This window comes from Micrasema longulum, unplaced genomic scaffold, assembly GCF_059751315.1.
Source record: "Micrasema longulum isolate JH-2025_06_02 unplaced genomic scaffold, ASM5975131v1 h1tg001317l, whole genome shotgun sequence".
Taxonomy (NCBI): domain Eukaryota; kingdom Metazoa; phylum Arthropoda; class Insecta; order Trichoptera; family Brachycentridae; genus Micrasema; species Micrasema longulum.
Genome location: NW_028278504.1, coordinates 97491 through 118531, shown reverse-complemented (window position 1 = coordinate 118531; position 21041 = coordinate 97491). Strand labels below are relative to the sequence as shown.

The window sequence follows — 21041 nt, the reverse complement described above, 5'->3', positions numbered from 1 at the left end:
ACGAGACATAAAATGACTAGACAATATTAAATTTCTAATGTAACCCTAACGGGTTTTTTAAAATTGTAAATAAATAAAAAAAAAAAAAGAAAAAAAAGAGTATCTGAATGAAATTTCAGTGTCGGTGCTTTTCCGTTTTTTAAACTTAATTATCGTATTTGTATATCGTACGTCCGAAAGCGACAAATATAACTAGGGGCTTCTTTGGGTTTTTGGATGGTTCTAGCTCCCGTAAGAAACAATTTATCAAAAAGCACGCCAACTTCTGCAACGGGTAGATTCCTGAAATACATTGGTGTTATTATTGATAGGAATTTGCGATGGGAGGCTCAGGTCCAGTCACCAAATTTGTTGAGAAAGCTGTACCCTGAAAAAAGACATCTTTCCAATTTTTTAAATATATTTTTTTATAATTATTACTTACATACAATATTACATTTTTTTTTTTTTTTAAAACATTTTTTTTTTTTTTTTACAGGACTCACTAAGCCAATTAATATGGCTTGTCGGTAAAGATCCTTTACATTAAATCATATGATACCACTACATAGTTGTATAATAATAATTACTTCTAACTTAAATATAAGGAGCGAAAAAAAGCACATATATTTTTTTTTACAAGTAGCCTTTCCTCTTAAGGCGTGGATAATAGTAAATAATAGTATGCGCAAAACTTACTTGCATTCTGACATCACAGATGTATTAATACACACATAAATAAAAAATAATCAAATGGAAATATCACCAATTTTTTTAACAACAACTAATCTATGAAACATCCCAAATTGTTTGTTACGTTAAAAGTCAATTTTGTCTACTCAAATTACACTATACAAATGTGTTTACGTACACACTACAATGATATATTGATGTGTTTATAATTGCCTTAAAAACATGCAATAATACCATCCTAGTTTTTCATATCAGTTCAATTCTATCGAAATGAATCCAAGTTTGACATAACAATTAATAAAACAAAGATATCTTTATAACACTCATCTTCTACTACCATCACGCCGTTTCTCCGTAGGAATAGGCAGATAGGATGGACCGCCACACACGTCTATCCTGGCATACATTTCTTGCTTCTTCGAATTTAGGCATTTTGTCTTACATGCCTTTCGGTTCTGCCTGCTTTTGACACTAGATTTTGGTTTATCAGATCATGCCACGTCTTCCTTCGTCGTCCTCGTCTCACGTTGCCATTCAATATCTCCATATAAATCTGTTTTACCATTCTTTCCGTGCATGTGATAAGCTTTAATGATTAGCAGGAAAAAAAGTAAATTGGAAAGAATAATATAATATTATACAATAACAATCATAAGCATAAGGATAAAAAAACATTGAATTAATATTAATAATCTTTATGTTAATATGCCATATGTTTACCATATTTATGAGCCACATATTTATTTTAAAAAAATATTATGTTTCTGATCAAATATAATATTTGTGGTGGTGTACTCGTATGTATGTGTCAACTAATTACTTGTCCCAACTCCACACAGGACATTAAGTCCCATAGAGTTGGGACTTATGTCTAAAAAAATGCGAAATAAACTACTTATAAATAAATATATAAATAAGAATACGTTTTGCTCCAGAACGTAATATAAACAGATATACGAGTACAGACCTCCAGCACGATTCTCTGCTCCACTTTACTCTGCACTAGTTAAGTTAAGTTAGGTCAGGTTTTGGTTAGGTTAGGTTAGGTTAGGTAATTTAGTAAAAGTGGGTAATTTTTCATATTTTTTTTATAGTGTAAAAGAAAATACAATTTTGGTGAACATAATGTGGACTGACGTCTTATAATAATGTGTTTATTTAATTTTTAATTAGTAAATATTTTCATTATAAAATGTAATTTACAAACAATTTACGGTGTTTTCAATCAGTGCTACAATATAATTATTTTACCTATATTATAAGTACTTATTTTATATATACATATTTTTCAACTTTTGCAAATGAGGCCCTTCGATATCAAAGATGACCAAACGATTCCATATACATTTTAGAGAAAATTTCAAAAATCTGTAATAGCGCTTTTTAATTTATATGTTTACAAATGTTTTTTATTTTATAATACTTGGTGCCATTAACACTGAACAATTAACCTAAAGGTTAACAACAAGTAACGATATTTTTATAAAGTATAAAATATGCAGTTGACCGCTTTTGATACTATTTTTAGCGTTTGACCATCTTTGATACGGAGGGCCACATATATGAACCGTATTAAAATAATTGCGAATATACCTACATATTTCGCGAAGTTATTAATTGCTATTTAGTTTAATTGTTGGATTATTGGAAAAAAATATTTTAATTACAAATAAGTAGGTATTCCGTCTTATGTGGTCAGCAGATAAAGCGGAGATATGAAGTTGTTTTCACATAAACCCGTAGAAAAAGTAGCCCTGGTTACTTATTTGTATGTATGTACAATATACATGCAGGTACAAACTATTAAAAACGAGGCATATCTACTTTTTATGCCTCGTTTTTTTATTGCGTATGAATCACAGTTCACAGTAAACAAAATGGATTAACCTTTTTAAATTATAGGTACTTACGTGCAATTACTATTTTTGTTCTTATAAATAAAATTGATTCGTGTACCGATATTTTGGAACGATTAGGTGTGAGACATGTGAAATATGTTGCTTATGTTTCTGGATGTAGAAGCCAAAGAGGATTGATGAAGAAATGGCAAGGTCAATCGTAATGAATACTTACGGAATGCCAAAGTGACTTTTCAATCGTATTGAGGATATTTATACCAAACGATGGTATTTTAATACATACTCAATCAATCAAAGTCAAAATTAATCGCTCACAAAAATAGTTATTTGGATTCCGACATCCCAACTTATTTATTTAACGCCTTGTAGGCTTTTACATGTTTTACATACATATATACACACAAAGACAAATGTATTTTATACAAAAGTAGCAAAAAAAAGATTTTAAGAAGTAAAATAAAAAATATGATAAAAAAATTCTTCACATATGAGTATAAAATAAATGGGTATTCTATACATATAGCACAGATACGTATGTATTGAAGTGGAGAGAACAGAAGTGTTTTTTTAAATATAATGACAGACATGTATTTAGATAAAAGTAGCAAAAAATAAAGACGAATTAAGAAGAGTAAGAATAATAAAAAAAATATTTTAAATTTAAAAAAAAATCATTTTTTCATATTAGTAAAAAATATCTGGGTTATACATAATAATACATACCTTCATAAATTTATTGCAGTGGAGATAGCAGAAGTGCATTTTTTCGTATAAGTTATATCAAAAGAATTTTAAAATTAGAAGACGTTAGAAAAATCATAATTTAGAATACAGATAAAAGTCAATAACGGTAGAATAGTAATTGTCATGACAGAATTTTTTTTTTAATCGAAATTTTTAAATAGTTAAAAAAATACACGTTATGTACTATTACGTTGCGTTGATATACATTTATTTGTGTTTACAAATATTTAATATCCTGAGCTAGATAAATTATCTTCATGACGTAGCACGAAAAGTGTCTCCTTTAACCATTTCTTATAAATAATTTATAATATTATAATTGGGGGTACTATTTGCAAACCCGGCAAAATCCATCTTTCTTTATTTTGAGCAAATCACAAAAATTTATACAATACTTCACTTCAACTTTTTTCAAAACTTATTTTTTTTATTATAATCAGTAAATATTTTATACGTAAGCAGGGATGACATAAGCATGAATATGTCAAGAAACAGAAATGAAATAATTAATGTAATTTTAAACATTATTAACTTTGGTACATTACTAAATACAAGTAATGGTTGCTATGTTTGCAACAAAGCCGATAATTTAAAAGTCAAGTCTTACAAATTAAGTCGTATTTTTAACTGACAATGTTAAAATTATTGTAAAAAAATGTATTCTGAATAAGTTTCAATTAATATAAAATTTATAATTTGAGATGAATAAGTCACTCAGATAGATACCAACATAATATTTAAATTCCTTAATTTCACCCAAGTCATGGTCGAACTAGCTTTATCTTTAAAGGTGTAAAAAAATATAATAATCTTCCCAATGAACTAAAAAGCATGAAAAATAATAAATAAATTTAAAGTAAATCTAAAAAAAATTTTGAACACACGTAAAAACTACATTAAATTTTAATTAGTATGAATGTATTATTGTTTTATGATTTTTCTTTATATATCCTATGTTTTTATTTTTTTCTCATGTACTCGTATTTAAAATAATATAAACTCTTATTAATCGGGTTGTGGTCCTGTGGCTAGTGTTTCGGACTCACGGACCAAAGGTCCGTGGTTGGAATCCCACTCTACCCTAACTCGATTCCATTTTCTAATAGTGAGTTATTTACAACTCGTTGAAAATGGCATTCAAAATTAAATATTTGGGTAAATCATAAGAACGCAAATATATCTTTTTATTAAAAAAATAAAATTAAAATAAACAACTACAACAGCGTAAGCCACTATCCAAGCACAAGAGAAAGTCTCTTTTTTTGGAGAGTTACAGTGATGAAATTTACTAGATGTGTAAAAGTAAATATGTAAAGAATTTTTAAAAAACATGTACCTTTTATGAAATGTATTAATGAAAAAATTAAATATCTCACTTTTAAAAATTTTGGATTTTGCCGTAGTACCCTCAATTATGCTTCTTCTAAATCTGATTGAAAAAATGTCAAGGATTTATTTTATGTGTTATGTCTATTATAATATGGATTCCATCTAAAAATTAAAATGATGTTCTGATTAAATATGCACAGGTACCTGTTTTAGATTCGCCATTGAGGTTGGAACCATTGAAATAAATAAATTTTACCATTCACTCAAAAGCTAAATGAATTTTATCTTTTTCACATCCTGAATTTTATGATGTTGTTGACTCTTGTCCGAATAAAATAGCCATAAAAGTTTAATCTTTATTTAAAAAATGTTTTATCGAAATCTAATTTCTATATTTTTATTTTTTTCGTTAGTGAATTATTATTTTTAGAAACCCGCTACATATGGCATTGCAGATAAAGTAAAATGTAAAACTTGATCTTATGACTAAAACAGAACGTGTGTTCCAGCGGTGCTATTCTGAACAGCTCTCGCGGTCGTAGAAAATACTTTTATCTCGTGTATTTAAGTACAAAATACGCGAGATAAAAGTGTTTTATACGGCCGCGAGAGCGTTTGGAATATCACCCCAAGATGGCATTGCGTATCATCCATACTGATATAAATACGAAAGTGTGTGTTTTTTTTGTTTGTTTGTGTTTCCTCCACGTCTCAACGGAGCGACCGATTGACATAATGTTTTGTATAAGGATAGCCGGAGAGGTGAAAAGTAAAATTAAATAATTATTTTTTACCCAGAAAAAATATATATATAAACACTGATCAACAGTATTTGAAATAGGCAAGTAAGTATAATAGGCAGACATTTGACTTGTGTGTTTTACCCTGACGCCCTTCGCCCGCTTCGCTCTCTGCTCTTCGCTGCTGATAGTCGACTTGACTGCCCTGACTACGCTCGCTTCTATGCACCAACGCGGCCCGTTTAAAGCCCTTTTCAGGGCTATTGAGGTTGTCTTAGCGGTCAGTGCTCTTTCGGTTCGCCAGGCTCTCGGACCTCTCGTTGACGCCGGGTACGCCGAATGCGAGGCACCAAGGAGACGAAACCGCCACACCTTCCCCATAACGCGTCGGTTACAGCCGCCAGTAAAGTCTGAATCAATAGATCTGTGAACAATTAATTAACTTCATTTCCTTTCATGAACACATCAATAAACTTATCCGATTTTTCGGAAATTCTTATAATGATAAATTGTGATGTTTTATTTCCAGGTTTGGATCCCGCCAAGCCACTGGTCAGCAGTTACGGTTCTCGGAAGTTCAGGCTGACGAGAGATGACGCCCACATCGTCCACGTTCTCCACACGAACGCCGGCTTCCTGGGGGAGTCGGGTCAGGTGGGACACGCGGACTTCTGCATCAACGGGGGGCGCTCCCAGCCTGGCTGCCAGGGACATGCCATCAGTAAGATATTATTTAAGTTCACAGATATCTGAGCTAGTATCCTAAATGCTTTCGCAATAGTCATTCTGCATGCATACCACTGAATATGGACAACATATGTATATGATACTGTTTAGATTTAATGTTTTTTTATTTAAAAAAAAAAAGAAATAACCCGCTAAGCCTCTATTTCGAGGCTTGTCAGCAGATGGGAAAGAGGGAATATGGAAGGAGGTAATGAAAAATACAACACAATACCCAGACTAATTAAGAAAAAAATCTTTCTTGGATTTTTTCTTGCAACTGGCGGGAATCGAACTCGCGACGCAAGTTTCACAGTTGGGCGTCTAACCAACTGCGCCACGACACCTGTTCCTCTGTAGATAGGTTCCAGTGCATTAGATTCATATTTTGGTTTATATGCGGAGCTACCCACAGATGCTATATGTATTTTTACGTAAATACAGTGTATACTACAGTGCTGGTAAAGGTGAAAGTGTATTTTAGTATTTGCATGTTGGTGTAGTAAGAGTCCTGACGAAGAGACGGGTACGTCTCGACCGGTAGTCTCTCACTTCTGTTCAATGTACTTCATAGTCATAACGCTCCTATGTACCTGAGTGAAAAATTTCAACGCTTCTCAGTTCATGGTTTACCTCTTCGTTCTAATTCTCAAGGCACTCTCTTAATACCCATCCACAATTCCTTTTTCTTCGCTAACTCATATAGTGTCCAAGCGGCTCGACTGTGGAATCATCTCCCATCCACCATCAAAGATGTTACTACATTATCTCCGTTTAAATCACGTCTGAAGAAACATCTCCTTTCTCTTCCTTAATCTCTCCTCCTCTCCTTTTTCCTCTTTCCTCTTTTTTCCTTTTTCCCATTTAGTAATAGTTTTGATTTAAGGTAATTTATAAACAAATACGTTTATTTCAATTTTTATATATCTTTAGCTTTTTAATCTTTTTTTCTATTGAATATGTTCTGTTACTTGAATTATAAAAATAAAACTTTTATTTTATTGGATGGTTGGAAGAAACTGCCATTTGGCAATAAGCTCGCCAATGTACAAATAACATTATGTACAAAAAGTTAAATAAATAAAAAGTCGGTAAGTGGTTAAATACAAATATTTACTGATATGAATTAGCTTTATTTTATTTTACCCAGCAGGCTTATTCTGTCACAATTTTGTTTTGTAAGTTCGTTCGTTCGACATGTATCCATCTCGAAACGAATTATTTACAGAAGAAAGCCACTCGACGGGTGTTTCAACTATTTAATATTGATTAAATATACGTGCAATCTAACGCAGGGATGTTTGGATAATGCTAAGAAAGGAAATTCTTATATTTATATGTAATGTTGTCGGTACTAGGACGAGCTCGGTGTTCCCACTTCTTGAGCGCGTGCTACTACGCGGCGGCCGTGCGGCGGAGGATGAAAATGGTGGGCGTGCCGTGCCCGGCCGAGTGCCCCCGCGCGGGACCCGCCTGGGGCCGCCGCTCCTCCGGCCGTGACGTGCTTGTGGGGGAGGAAACACCCGAAAGGTAAAACCTACCACCAACTTCAACTGTAGATGTCGTAACACGGACCAAAGCCTCCTTTTTTTAATGTATTGAACTACTCTCTTATGAAAGAGAAAATCCAAAAGAAGTTTCTGAGATATCTCTACATGAGAGAGTGCGGGTATTATCCTTGGCTCTACCCGACCGAGTTTCTCCGGGGTATGCTTGGCTACAACAGTTTAGAGACTAGAAGGAATGTGTATTTGACTACACATTTTTATCGATTGTTGCGCAATATGATCGATAATTTTGAGATTATGATAAGCATTGGTTTGTATGTTCCTGATAATTACCTAAGACAGTGTTAGCATAGATTGTTTCATATTCCGATATACAGGACCAACCTGCCGATGGTTATGCCTGTTGGAAGGGGTACCGCTATGCTGAACAACATCGCTCTGGATGTTGATCTGTTCCATGTATCTGAAGGGGTTTTCGGAGCAGGATTCTCCTACTATTTTGACAATAGTCTCTTTATATATTTTTTGTCTTTTTATAATACGTACGCATTAAATTTTAGTTTGTAATGTATGTATTATATAAAATAAATAAATTGAATTGAATTTTTAAAAGGGAGATGTTTATTTTATGCCTTGCTTATTATGTAAAAGGCTTGTTTTTACCGCTCTTTCTAACTGCTTTAACTATTGTGTTAGAATCTGGTAGGATAGTCGGTTATAGTACTTGTTAAGGATCTGGTAGGATAGTCGGTTATAGTACTTGTTAAGGAACTTTGCCGTATTAGCTTAATGAAGAAGAAACCTCAAAAAACTTATTCAGGAGATGACGGACTATGGACAGACATCAACAAACCATCCGTTCCACTTTGACAGTGTTCGTCACTGTGTGTCCTATTTTTATTTATTTCAGAAATTGCCTTTACTATTTTTACCACGTATGATGATATTAACTCACATGATAGGTCTTCATACTTTATCTCCCGGGGTCGGTATACTGAATCTTCTCTACCCCCTAGAGAGTGGTTAATTTGAGCATTTTTTTATGCGACTACACTTTGCTTCTTAAATATCAAATGATGTATAAAGCTGTTTAAAAAACGGAAGTAAAGTTATACGGTTTGGTCAATTCAACCTAATTAAGTGTTTTGTGTAATGCTAAAGGTTCATGTTTGATTTCACGTGTTCATATTTATTTGACGTTTAATCACCAGTGTGGCTATGCACGAAGCAAATTGTAAACGCAAAAAACAAAAATCCCCGAATTAATCAGTATCTGGTAGAGACGATGCAGTAGTACCCCAGGTCCTCATTCAGACTTTTACATCGCTCGTTTAGCTGCATTCGTTTTAAACCGAACCCCTTCTAGTGCGTAGTGCTCTGAATATTTCATTTTAGGTTGTTTCCTAAAATTACCAACTTTTTCCATCGCCTTTTATCCTGGCAAGCATCTGCCCAGTCAGACGGCATATTCTTCCCTAAACATTTTTCCTGATGATCCTGTACCATTGCGCATACATAATTTCCTACTAAAGTTTTCTACAAAAACTATCCCCAACTTCCACTGCTTTTTGCCCTGGCCACCCTGTCGTTTGGTTCATCTATTTCATGGCCATATGCCTGAGAGAACGTAAGAAGGCACTTCGACGTTTCCAGCCCACACGTCGTCCTTCGTAGTCTGTAGCTCATTTTTCCGGGTGGCTCTCCACCGTACATTGGTCGTGTCTTCCTCTGTCAGCCGTAGTATATATTCTCATTTGCCAGTATTATCTGCTATTGAGAACGGCAGTTGATATTTCATAAATCAAAAACTATCAAAATTACTCACTTTGGATCGCTGTGGCGAGTTTTGGAATAGTTGGGATTGCCTTTTCAAATAACGAGCCGATGGGGTGGGGTGCCTAGAAATTTTGCGGTTAGTTCCTATACAGATTTATTTTAATACTAATTAGTTATATCGTTTCTTCTTCGTGCTTTTGATAATAGATTTAAGCAATGACAGATCAATCAATGCTTCAGATATATCGATTGAATAATTACCTTAAACGCAACTGTGTTTCAATTTAACGTTTACGCCAGCGTTTATAACTATACATGCATTAATGTAATCGTTAATACTTTTTTGTAATCTTCTTCTTCTTCTTTTGCGGCTTCCACCGGAGGTTGGAAATTATCTTTCTGAATTCATCACGATCCTGGGCCAGTCAAATCAGCGCTGCTGCATCCGGCACCTAAACCACTGTCTGAGATTTCTGAGCCATGATGCTCTTTTCCGTCCTATACCCCGCCTGCCCTCTATTTTCTTCCATAATAAGTTGGAGAAGGGCATACTTCTCACTGCGGGATATGTGACCAAAGTATGAGACTTTTCTTCTTTTGACAGCGGTCAGTAACATTTATTCATTCAAAATTACACTCGTTTAAATATTAATTTACTTTATATAAAGTTTATATTTGAAGCACTAACTTTGTGGTTATTCATTATAATAAAATAAATAAAACAACTTTGTTTTTAACCACTAATTTTTATTTTCCACCGACCGGTTTCAAAGCAGAAACTTTAATATTAGAGTAAAAGAACACTTAAGATGCTTAAATAATAAAAAAAATCTGAATTCGCAAATCATCTGATAGAAAATAATCATAACTTCAATAAAGACACTGGATTAAAAGTACTTCATGTTGAAAATAAAATATTAAAATTAGACAACTTAGAAATCTTGGAAGTTAAAAAGCTAAAAATAAGAAAAAAATAATGAATAACCAAATAAACAATATTTCTTTTAGTCCTCTCCTGTCTAACTTAAAAAATAATTATATCAAATTACCACCCGTGTAAGGAAAAAAACGACTTGATTTATTGGGTCCACGTGTAGTATTTAGTGAACATGATAAAAATAAAAAAGGAATCAATTCATTAGTTACGTAAACCTTGAAAAAGAAGCTTGTTTGCTTTGAAACCGGTGGGTGAAAAATAAAAACTAGTGGTTAAAAACAAAGTTGTTTTATTTATTTTATTATATTAATTTACTTATTTAGGCTTTTTAGGCTGTGCCAGTATCAAACCATAATAATTAACAATAAAAAATAGATGGTAAAATTAATTTGATGCAATTTTAATGACATCTGATGCAATATAATAACAATCCAGAAAAAACAAAGTATAAATAATAAATAATAAAATTCCAAAGAAGACAATGTAAACAAAAAAACAGATAAAAATATAAAAATATAAATTATACAAATTTAGGATCATACATAATCAAATATACAAAATAATAGTATCATTGAAATCAATAATTTTTTTGTAAATACAAACATATTTGAAATGATAATTGAGATATGGTTTCTAGAAACTCACTCTATGCCATAGTAAGAAATGAGAGTAATAAATAATATGCCAAATCAGGGAGTTCTAAATTAAATAATACAAAAATACAAATTGAAAAAACATAAACATATCAAGACAACTCTCTCTCTTAGTTCGTGATGCTTTTGGTGATAATAAAATAATATAAGGCATATTAATATTTTGAATTTTATTAACACTTTGAGTACCGGCCGAATACACATAGAATTTACCCTGTGCCCGGCCCATTTTCGTAAAATTTCATGCTTTGTGAAGGATTTCTTAAAAATGGCATAATTATGAAAATACCAGGTTAAATCAATGGAAACTTTTTAGATTTATTTGAAATAATTAAACAAGTCATTTTTGTATGATGGTTATGGAGAGCCACATTGCGCATTGCTATGTTTGCACATATACATGGCCTTACTCCTTTTTTGTGCTTTGTATCCCGGAGCCGTGTTTTCACGTGGTTTACCAGCAGCGAAAAAGTAGTAATAAAAGTCACTAGATGTCAATAAAATGCACTTTTTTAGACAGCTGGTAAACCACGTGAAAACACGGGACCGGGACACAACGCATAGTTATATAATCACGTGTTTACACGGCTCCGGGATACAAAGTGTTAAGTTAGTTTTCATTGTTTATTCTCAAATGTAAAAACATTTCAAAAAAGTATATTGTTAAGTGTCCTCTGCACGTGAGGTCACATTATGTTAATTATTGTTCATAGTTTGTAAGAGTAAAATATGAATAAATAAATAAATATGAGGTAGGGTAGATCCGCCTCGCAATAAAATTGTGAGAGCGTTTATCTACCATGCAAGAAGTCTCTGGTTCGATTCCTAGTATGGTTGACATGAAAGATTTACTTTTGAAAATGTGTTTTTACACAATTATATTTCACTTAAAGCGTAAGACTGATCATCTTACCTTTATTTAACGAAAATAATCAATATGTGCTGCGGTTGGTAAACCAAAGCCACTGCTTGGCACTCAGAAACGGAAACGGAATGATGATGATGATGATGTTAGAGTTATATTTCGTGGGTATACAAGGAAAACTGGTTAACTGCAAAAGGCCAGTTTTGTGTAAATTGAATTTTAAAATTTGGTTGTTCATTAAAATCAAGTTTTTTTTTGTTTTTTTAATTTTTATTATTTATTATTTATGAAACATATTTTTATACATATCAGAATTTATATGAAATAAAAAGCAACAGAATTTTGAGAAAAAAATAATTAAGTAAGATAAGAAAAATAAAGTCCGCATTTAGCTGATTTTCCTTGTGAAGAAATTTGTGCTGGTTGAGTTAGCCGGCGACATTGTCTAACTGAATTTGAGTTGTATCAAATCCAACACTGTCTTCATCTTCACATAAAGCATCTTTCACATTAGCAGAAGTGGAAGGACTCTTGTACCAATGATGGAATTCTTAGGGAATGACTCCTATTTTGCATAATTTTAACTAGTCTTTTTTAACATAGTTTTTCGCTGTAGTAAGGTTTCATAAGAACGGTTATTTTTACTTCAATAAAAACTAGCTAAACTCACATAGTAGTCGTTTTTACTTTTAATAAAAACTTTGCATGTGATATTGTTTTTTAACAAAAACCAGAACAAAGACACTTAATCGTTTTTCCTTGTATATTCATTATTTAAAACATAAACTTCCATAAAAAAATAATCACTTAAAATCATTTAAGTGATTTTCTTTGTAAAGATTTGAGAATAAATGCTATATATACGTTTTTACTCGCTCAACAATTCTCTGAAACTCAGTTAATGGCGGTAATATAATTTAACCGATTATACCTATCTACATAGAGGATAACAAATTTAAGTTTATGGTATTCATAACTCAAATATGCCAAAAATGTAGTTAACCGGTTTTCCTTGTACATCCACGATGTAACAGACGCGGCGGATCACTGCTTCGTCCGTAGCAATCGCGCCCGTCACAATTCTATAGGCGCTGGTGTCAAACGCAGAGTGGCCGGGCGTAGGCGGGCCTCGGCCGACGAACGATAAGCTCCGGGGGAGGTATCGTCGCCTAGAGATCCCTTGCGGGGTCGCTAGCGAGTAGCGCTGGCGGCCGCAATCCTGAGTCAGGCAACCGGGTTGTAAGGCCGGTATCTCTCCGTTGGTGGGAACGGCGGGGTGTGTTCCGGGGAAGTATCCAAGGGTCCAAATTATCCGGGGTCCAAAATCCAATCCAAAGAGTATCCGAGTTCCAAGTCCAGGGGGGTAGCGGTGTTCGAATCCAGGTGGCGATGAGGTCCGGTTTGAAGCGAGGTAGGGAGGTGAAGTGGAGAGTAAAAAGCCTTAGTAGTGTGGTGAGATGACTGACTTTATTTTTCCCCGGCGGGGCTATATATACAACATTTTGTCGTGCGGCGGCAGGCTAGGCCAATAGCGGGCGGTGCTAGGTTGACCAATCACGCGGCGAGAGAGATAGGGAGCACATTTGCCGGCTCTATCGGTCTCTCTCGCGCCACGTATAAGGTCCCCACCCTCCCGCTGCCGGCCGCAGTTCCCCGCCGACCGCGCGGCGATCAACACTCATACAGAACAACATAAAAACACATTATGGGCATACAAATATTTTCATGAATTCTAATCTATATGTGGGCTTCAGTATGGCGATCACCACCCCCGAAAGTGACAAATACTAGTCTTTATTGAGGAGGTGGTAGATCGCTTACACATACTGAAGCCTCCTATGCTACATTAAAGCCCCAGGAAGGGCCGCCAAGTTGGTGCATGTGCTTTTACGTCGGCAACACACGATTTATTCAATGTTTTTTTTTCAGGGCCTATGGAATGTACTGCGTCAAGATCAACAGCACCGAGGATTGTCCTTTTGACTAATTTTTTTAATGCGCTTCGTTGATGAAATTCGCTGAAAACTCATACACTTTACCTCTGACATATTGTATAAACCCACAGCCAGTATCTTTTTAACAGTAGTTTGGTAAGGGACTCTCTAAATCTATTTAAATATATTTTTCGGGAATGTTTGCCATACACTAAAACCTCTTTTTACATAGGGGATATGTTGAACGTAATTATGCAGAAAGCAGCCAGTCCACAATAAAAAAAATGAGATATTGATGTTATCGGGAGCAGTAAGGTGAATTCTATGTTCAGCTAAAAACAGCCAGGCCGCTTTCATACAAAAAACTGTAATAATCACCTTCTAAAAATAATGTTGATCTCAAAAATGGTATTTCTCAATTTGCAGAAAACACCCACAGCTCTAGAAAAATCTTGGGGTATTTTAAAACGACGACTAAAACTGATCAAATGCGTAATTAGATACTTGTTTGAAAAAAACATATTTATTGATTGTTTATCATTTGTCAAAGTTAAAAACATTCCAAATGTTGTGGAGATTTTATTATATTCTGTTTTTACAAACGTGCTATTATCTCAGGTTCACTTTTCTATGGCTAACTGCTTTCTGCATAACTACATTTAGTTTTACGTATTACTGCCTAAAAAATAACTTTGGTAGAAAAGGTTTCCTGGCATAATATTGTTTTTCGGGATTTAAAAAAGAAATTGTTAATCAATGTTTCTTTTTTATATTTTCAAATATGACATGACAGCAAAATTCTTTAAAAAATCGTTACAAATATTATTCACCAACACTCTTATACGCCTAGTGCAGAGATCGGCAAAAGCAGCTCTTTGCATAGACGTTTGCGGCTCTTTAGACATAAACTCCAATTTCATATCATCTCAAGCAGCCTTACAACTTATGAGTTTATGAGATAGAAACACCGAACAAACTTAAACTCGGAATAGTACGGCCATAGATTTAGGAATAGTGCAGAAGGAGCGTAGAGTCATATTCGATTACATCGGACTGTGTTCAATAATTCCCCCACTGAGACACACTTTCGCCGCGCGCATACTTGAAGTCACTGAATACCATAACACAAATGTAAGGTAAAAAAAAGCAATCTGTTAATTTCTCTAAAATTGTATTGTGCACGCGGAAAACAATGATTGACACAACAGAGTAGATAAGTAAAGGGTCATTTAATAAGAGTAATTGAATTAATGATCTTTAAACTTAAAATATAAAACAAATTTTATTTGACAATTGAAACGGATATTTTTATATCATGTCAAATAATATTTGATGTTTTGAAGATAATGTCGGTCAAACGTCCACCACAGAGTTGTTTAATTCGAGATTCAATTTTTAAGTAATGCATTTGTTATATACGCATTCATGAGCTAATTACACATGAAATGTGATTGCATCCTGTTTCTTTAAGATCCTAGCAGTATTTCTTCACTTTAAAAGGACACAATACGGAATAGTTGAATTCAAATCAGGAGTTGCGTACTGAGCGACGTCTACAAAGAAACTAATGGGTCAAAATTTAAACCTACTCATTTATGAGTAGTTGATTCACCTTCTGTTTGAAGTGCGTATGCGGTTTCTGGAATATTCTTAATTCTATGAGTACGGCATACTCTTTACTAGCCTTTAGCCCGGCCGGACATGACCACACTCGCGTGGGTCAATATGAAGCGTATGCGAGTGGTGGCATTTGAAGCCTATGGCCTAGTACCGGACTCAGTTATGAACCAATTAAAAATAACTTAGAAGCAGAATAATGGATGAACCTTTACAATCACGTATTTAATTAAAAATAAGTAGATATTTGCCAGATTTAGTATTGGTATGAAAAGCGATGCATGAGCGCCGTTCTAGTTGCATTTTTAAATAAAAAAATCTCTACCTTCTTTTGCTCTACAAATCCATTTCTGCGGCTCTCTGGTACTTTTATTATCGTATTTTCATACCAATTGAGCTCTTTTTTTACTTGATAAACTGCTAACCCCTGGGCTGGGCTGGTATTCCAAGCGCACTCGCGGCCGTAGAAAAACTATTTATCACGAGTATTTACATACAAAAACTATGAGATAAAGTGTTTTCTACGGCCACAAGAGCGGTTCAGAACAGCACCCCAGGGCTGGTATTCCGAAATAATATTCCGAATTAATGAAAAAGCCAAAAAAACAAACCGACACGAGCGTTGACATAGAGATTACACACGCGTTGACTTATTACTGCGATAACTTAAGCATGTTCATTACTGTTCATTGTGTTCGTGCAAATGCTTAGCATGTTTTTAAGCACGTCGATAGTTATTTGTGATTAAGCTACTGGGGAGTAAAAAAGAAATATATGAAATTCCAAAAACGAATAGTATCGTAATATATTACCATACGCATTGTTAAATGAATGTTTAAATAATATTTTATTTCATTTTTGTAATTTTTAAAAAAACGTGTAAAAAGAGGTTCCAGGGTATCATTTTACTATTTAAGCCTGGGATGATATTCTGAATCATCTTTACCCCCTAGGGAGTGATTAATTTGGGAATTTTTATTTTTCGAATGCATTTGCACTTTGCTTCATATTTGGCCACACCGATACGATTTTAAACGTCAAAAAAATATGAACACGTGAAAACAATTATAATACTTTTAATTTTGAAAATTATTGCGAACTTTACCCAAAAAACTTAATTGACCAAACCGTTTTAGTTTTTTTCCATTTTTTAAACAGTTTTATACAGAATTTTTATGTCTAATCATTGGTGTGGCCATTATATGAAGCAAAGTGTTGTTGCATTAAAAAAAATCTTTAATTAACCAGTCTAGGGCGTAGAGAAGATTCAGAATACCAACCCAGGTCCTTGTAGCATGTGTTAATTTACATAGGTAACGACTTACGTTGGTTGGCAAGTGGTTACTGATTTGATATTGTAATCAAATAACTTCTCAAACGCAGACACAAAACTTTTTCTTAGAAAATGTAACAGAAGTCTGATTTTCGTTTTAAAATAAGCTACTTTTTTATGTTTTTCATTCCGGTACTGGTTTACAACAGAAGCGAAGTCAGATTGTAGATCGCCTAAAAACGTATTTATCGATTGGGCGGGCATAGAGTAGGTATTTATTTAAGTACAGTGCCTTCGAATGTTGAATAAGCCTTATTTAATGTGTGCTTAACAAAAAGTTTTAAATATGAATAATTTAAATATGCACGCTTTCACAAGCAAAAAATGTAGTTATGTTCAATAGGCTCACTTGTTAATATGCGAACGCACTGTACATATTCGTGTATTTTAAGAATATTAATAAAAACAAATTTAAAGAGTCGAATTCGCAATAACTGTTTTAGGAAATTTTATTTAAAGCTTTAGGAATAAAATACTTTTAATAAAGAAGTTGATAAAACTAAACTTTTATTTATTTTCTTTTATTTTACCCACCTTTTTAACAAATTTTAAGTCAGTGTGAGATGTATTTTTGTGTAGTTTATAAGAATTTTAATTACTGTACAAAAATATAATTATGTTGTGTAATATATTAGTATGATGCATTAAAAACTTTTCAGAAAACATTTAATAAATAAATCGACTTTAAATATGTTGCAACAGAGAAGGAAAACATTTTTGAGAAGGGAACATAAAAGTCTAGGCATTTACAGGGCTTATGACCTATCATTGGCTTGTTTGAGTGGCCACTTTACACACAGTGTAACATTCACTATTCTGCCCATGTTTGAACATGCACATTTCCTCAACTCTTCCATCTGTTGATATTTACTGTTACTGTTGACTAGAGAGGAAATCCAGCCAGTCTTCAAGCATTTATACATACTCAAACATTGCTGATATCGACTTTAATTTCAGGTATGATTTAAAATATTTTAATAACACTTTATACTATACAGAAACTAAAATGCACGCAATGATCCATGGAAAGACAGATGCTCGGTGTATTTCTAAGAGACAGAATAAGAAATTAAGAAAGATTGTGCAGCAAAACTAAAATGATAATGGGCAAGACACCCGGCGAGGCAAAATAATGGCAGGTGGACCCAGAATAATGAAGTGGAGGCCACGATCAAACGAAAGAAGTGTTGGAAGGCCACAGAAAAGATAGGTCGATGGAATTGTCTCGATAGCTGGTAAATATGACCACATGTCTGATTATCGTAGACAACTGAAATGGCTCAAAATTAGACAGCGGAGAGACTATCACTCCCTCTCACTTCTGTTTACTGTATTTCATAGTCCTAACGCTAATATATACCTCCGTAAAAAAATCAACGCTTATCAGTTCATGGTTTACCTCTTCGGTCTAATTCTCAAAGCACCTTCTTAATACCCACCCACAATCCCTCTTTCTTCTCTCAATCATAAAGTGTCTAAGCAGCTTGACTGTGAAATCATCTCCCAACTACTATCAGAGATGTTACGACCAGTATCTCAGTTTCTTCAGACGTGTTAAATCACTTCAAAGTGTCCATGCAGCTTGACTGTGAAATCATCTCCCAACCACTATCAGAGATGTTACGACCAGTATCTCAGTTTCTTCAGACGTGTTAAATCACTTCAAAGTGTCCATGCAGCTTGACTGTGAAATCATCTCCCAACCACTATCAGAGATGTTACGACCAGTATCTCAGTTTCTTCAGACGTGTTAAATCACTTCGAAGTGTCCATGCAGCTTGACTGTGAAATCATCTCCCAACCACTATCAGAGATGTTACGACCAGTATCTCAGTTTCTTCAGACGTGTTAAATCACTTCAAAGTGTCCATGCAGCTTGACTGTGAAATCATCTCCCAACCACTATCAGAGATGTTAAGACCAGTATCTCAGTTTCAAACATCTCCTTCCTCTTCCTTAATCTCTCCTAATACCTCTTTCCTCTCTCCTCTTTATTCCTTTTTCCCATTGAGTAATAGTATTAATTTAAGGTAATTTATATACAAATACAATAATTTCTATGTGTGTATATCTTTAGCGTTTGTATTTTTATTTCCTAATGAGTGTGTTTTACGACTTGAATTACAAAAACGAAACTTTTATTTTATTGGCCAACTAATCGGAAGAAATTACTACTAAGCAATGGACTAAGCAACTTATGTACAAAAAGTTAACTATCAAAAAAAAAAAAAGATGATGGAAGCGGGTGATAGGAAGTTACGGAGACGTTTGGAAGAGGTCTTTATCCAGCAGTGGAGAGAATAAGGCTGAAGAAGAAGAAGAAGAAGACTATGCACGATGCAGCAATAATGCCATGTCAAAATATTTTACTTTAAATTATTTGTTTTCGTCAGTCAATGGATTTCAATTTTGATAATTATGGTTGGTAAGAATGTAAAACAAAGATAATCTGGGTATGCAGGGTAATTTGGTAAAAAATTGAAAAAATATTATTTTATGTTATTTTACAAAAGCTATCTTAAAAATTAACAGTATTATGTACAGCTACTAACAAAATTCTAAAACATTATGTATTCATAATTTTATCTAAATGGAAACCCTTTATGCTCCAAAAAACAAATGCGACTATTTTCCTATTCGAATGGTTTTGTAACGTTTAGTATTTTATTTTATTTCCTTTATTTTGTTTAAGAACATTTTGTTCATCATATCAAAATATTTTTCTATTCGAATAACTTATTTTATCCAAATAGGTTTTTAAAGAATTCGGTTAAGCCATAACGTGGCATATTTTTAAGCTTACATATGTTTATAAGTATAATTACACGATTTTAGTTAATATTATAGTTTTTTATTCTCGGTATAGTCGTGCTGTTTCTTAATTAAAAGAACACATTTATTACCGCTTACAAGGTTTTTAAACAATTATTAAAAATTATTATTTTACGAAGAGCGAAATAAAAAAGTCAATGTGACGTATTTAAAAATGGATATTTTTCCACTATCATCATATTTGATGCCTCATTCACGATGACTATGTTAAGATGGTCGATAGTCAGGAGCAGGGATTCTTTTAAATAATTAAGATTAGTGGTCTATATCAACCTATTTTATTACACAGCAATGTTGTGGATTATGTCTGTGACGACTGACTGATCATTGATTGGCTATTGGAAAATGAAAAATAAAGAACTGTTGCAATTTCAATCTGTACCTCCAAAACATAATATTTTTAAAATGATTTTTCACGGCCTGGCCGTTGAGATTAAAATGTTTTTTTTCTGTGACCTTCGTGAGGGTTGCTGCGTCACATTAAATCTGATAAAAATAATTGTGTAATGCTCTTTGAAACCTTGGCAGAGTGCGAACGACACACGGCACAAAATCCCAACACAGCATAATTTCCAGCCTATAATATTATCCCAGACCACCCAGGACACTCTGGTTGTATTTTTCTCAGCTTCTTCTCATAACGAAAGGTGCTTAAAATTCTTTAAGGTAACTAGCGGAGAATGAAATAATAATCAAAAATATTTTATTTTTAGGACAACAACGGGGTTCATTTTTAATGAAAAATCATGGTTTTATTTATTTATTGTTGTTTGTTTAACTTACATACATACATCCATACATACATACATACATCTTTAATAAAATTGTTTTTGTCAAATTTTTCTTCCATATAATAATTTTTCAGAAAATGGTTTCCAAATTCTTTGAGATATATAATCTTGGTAACGTCATGGCACTGAAAAGAGACATGAATTTTAAAATTGGTAACAGTAATTAAGAGTTATTTGGCTTATTTTAAGCACAGTAAAAGCAAATATATTAGCTTGTAATATATTTATGATGCCTTTCATTAAATTTATTATCTCTCTACTATGGTATTGATATAGTAGAGAGATAATAAATTGTTACATGTATCCTTGGTTCCTCTTTCTCTCTCCTTTCAAACTCATTATCTGAAAAACAATCCCTATCCTTTAATATGTATAGCATAATGTACTTTTATTTAAGTTAATATGTGCAAGCCTTATCTCCGCATAAAAAAACAGCTGTTATTTTCAATCAATTAGGTTTAATTTCGTGTATGCGTCTTTTGATATATATTTTTGTTTTTAAGTACAATTTTTTGACCTACTTTTCTTTTGACCAGTCTGTTTTTTTGGTTGGCTGGAAGAAATTGCTTTTAGCAATAAGTTCGCCAAATTACTTTTTATTTGTACTTAAAGATTCAAATACATATATAAATGTATAAACCTTGGTCATTTATGAAGAGTGTGAATTATTGGGGACAATCTTAGATAATCTAAAGTTTAATAGGTCACCAAACTAGTTTGACAGGAGA

At 33.3% G+C, this 21041-nt stretch overlaps 1 protein-coding gene across 2 annotated transcripts in view; it reads left to right on the top strand.

Annotated features, from left to right (window-relative positions):
* LOC148275911 (lipase member H-A) overlaps nucleotides 1–15967 on the top strand; it is an 88308-nt gene extending 72341 nt beyond the window's left edge. For both annotated transcript variants that reach the window (XM_088235044.1, XM_088235045.1), the window contains 3 exons: nucleotides 5874–6065; nucleotides 7426–7597; nucleotides 13736–15967. In XM_088235044.1, the coding sequence (XP_088091170.1) occupies nucleotides 5874–6065; nucleotides 7426–7597; nucleotides 13736–13793 (422 nt within the window). In that variant the 3' untranslated portion in view covers nucleotides 13794–15967. The remainder of the gene's footprint in view (nucleotides 1–5873; nucleotides 6066–7425; nucleotides 7598–13735) is intronic.
* Nucleotides 15968–21041: the final 5074 nt, after the last annotated feature.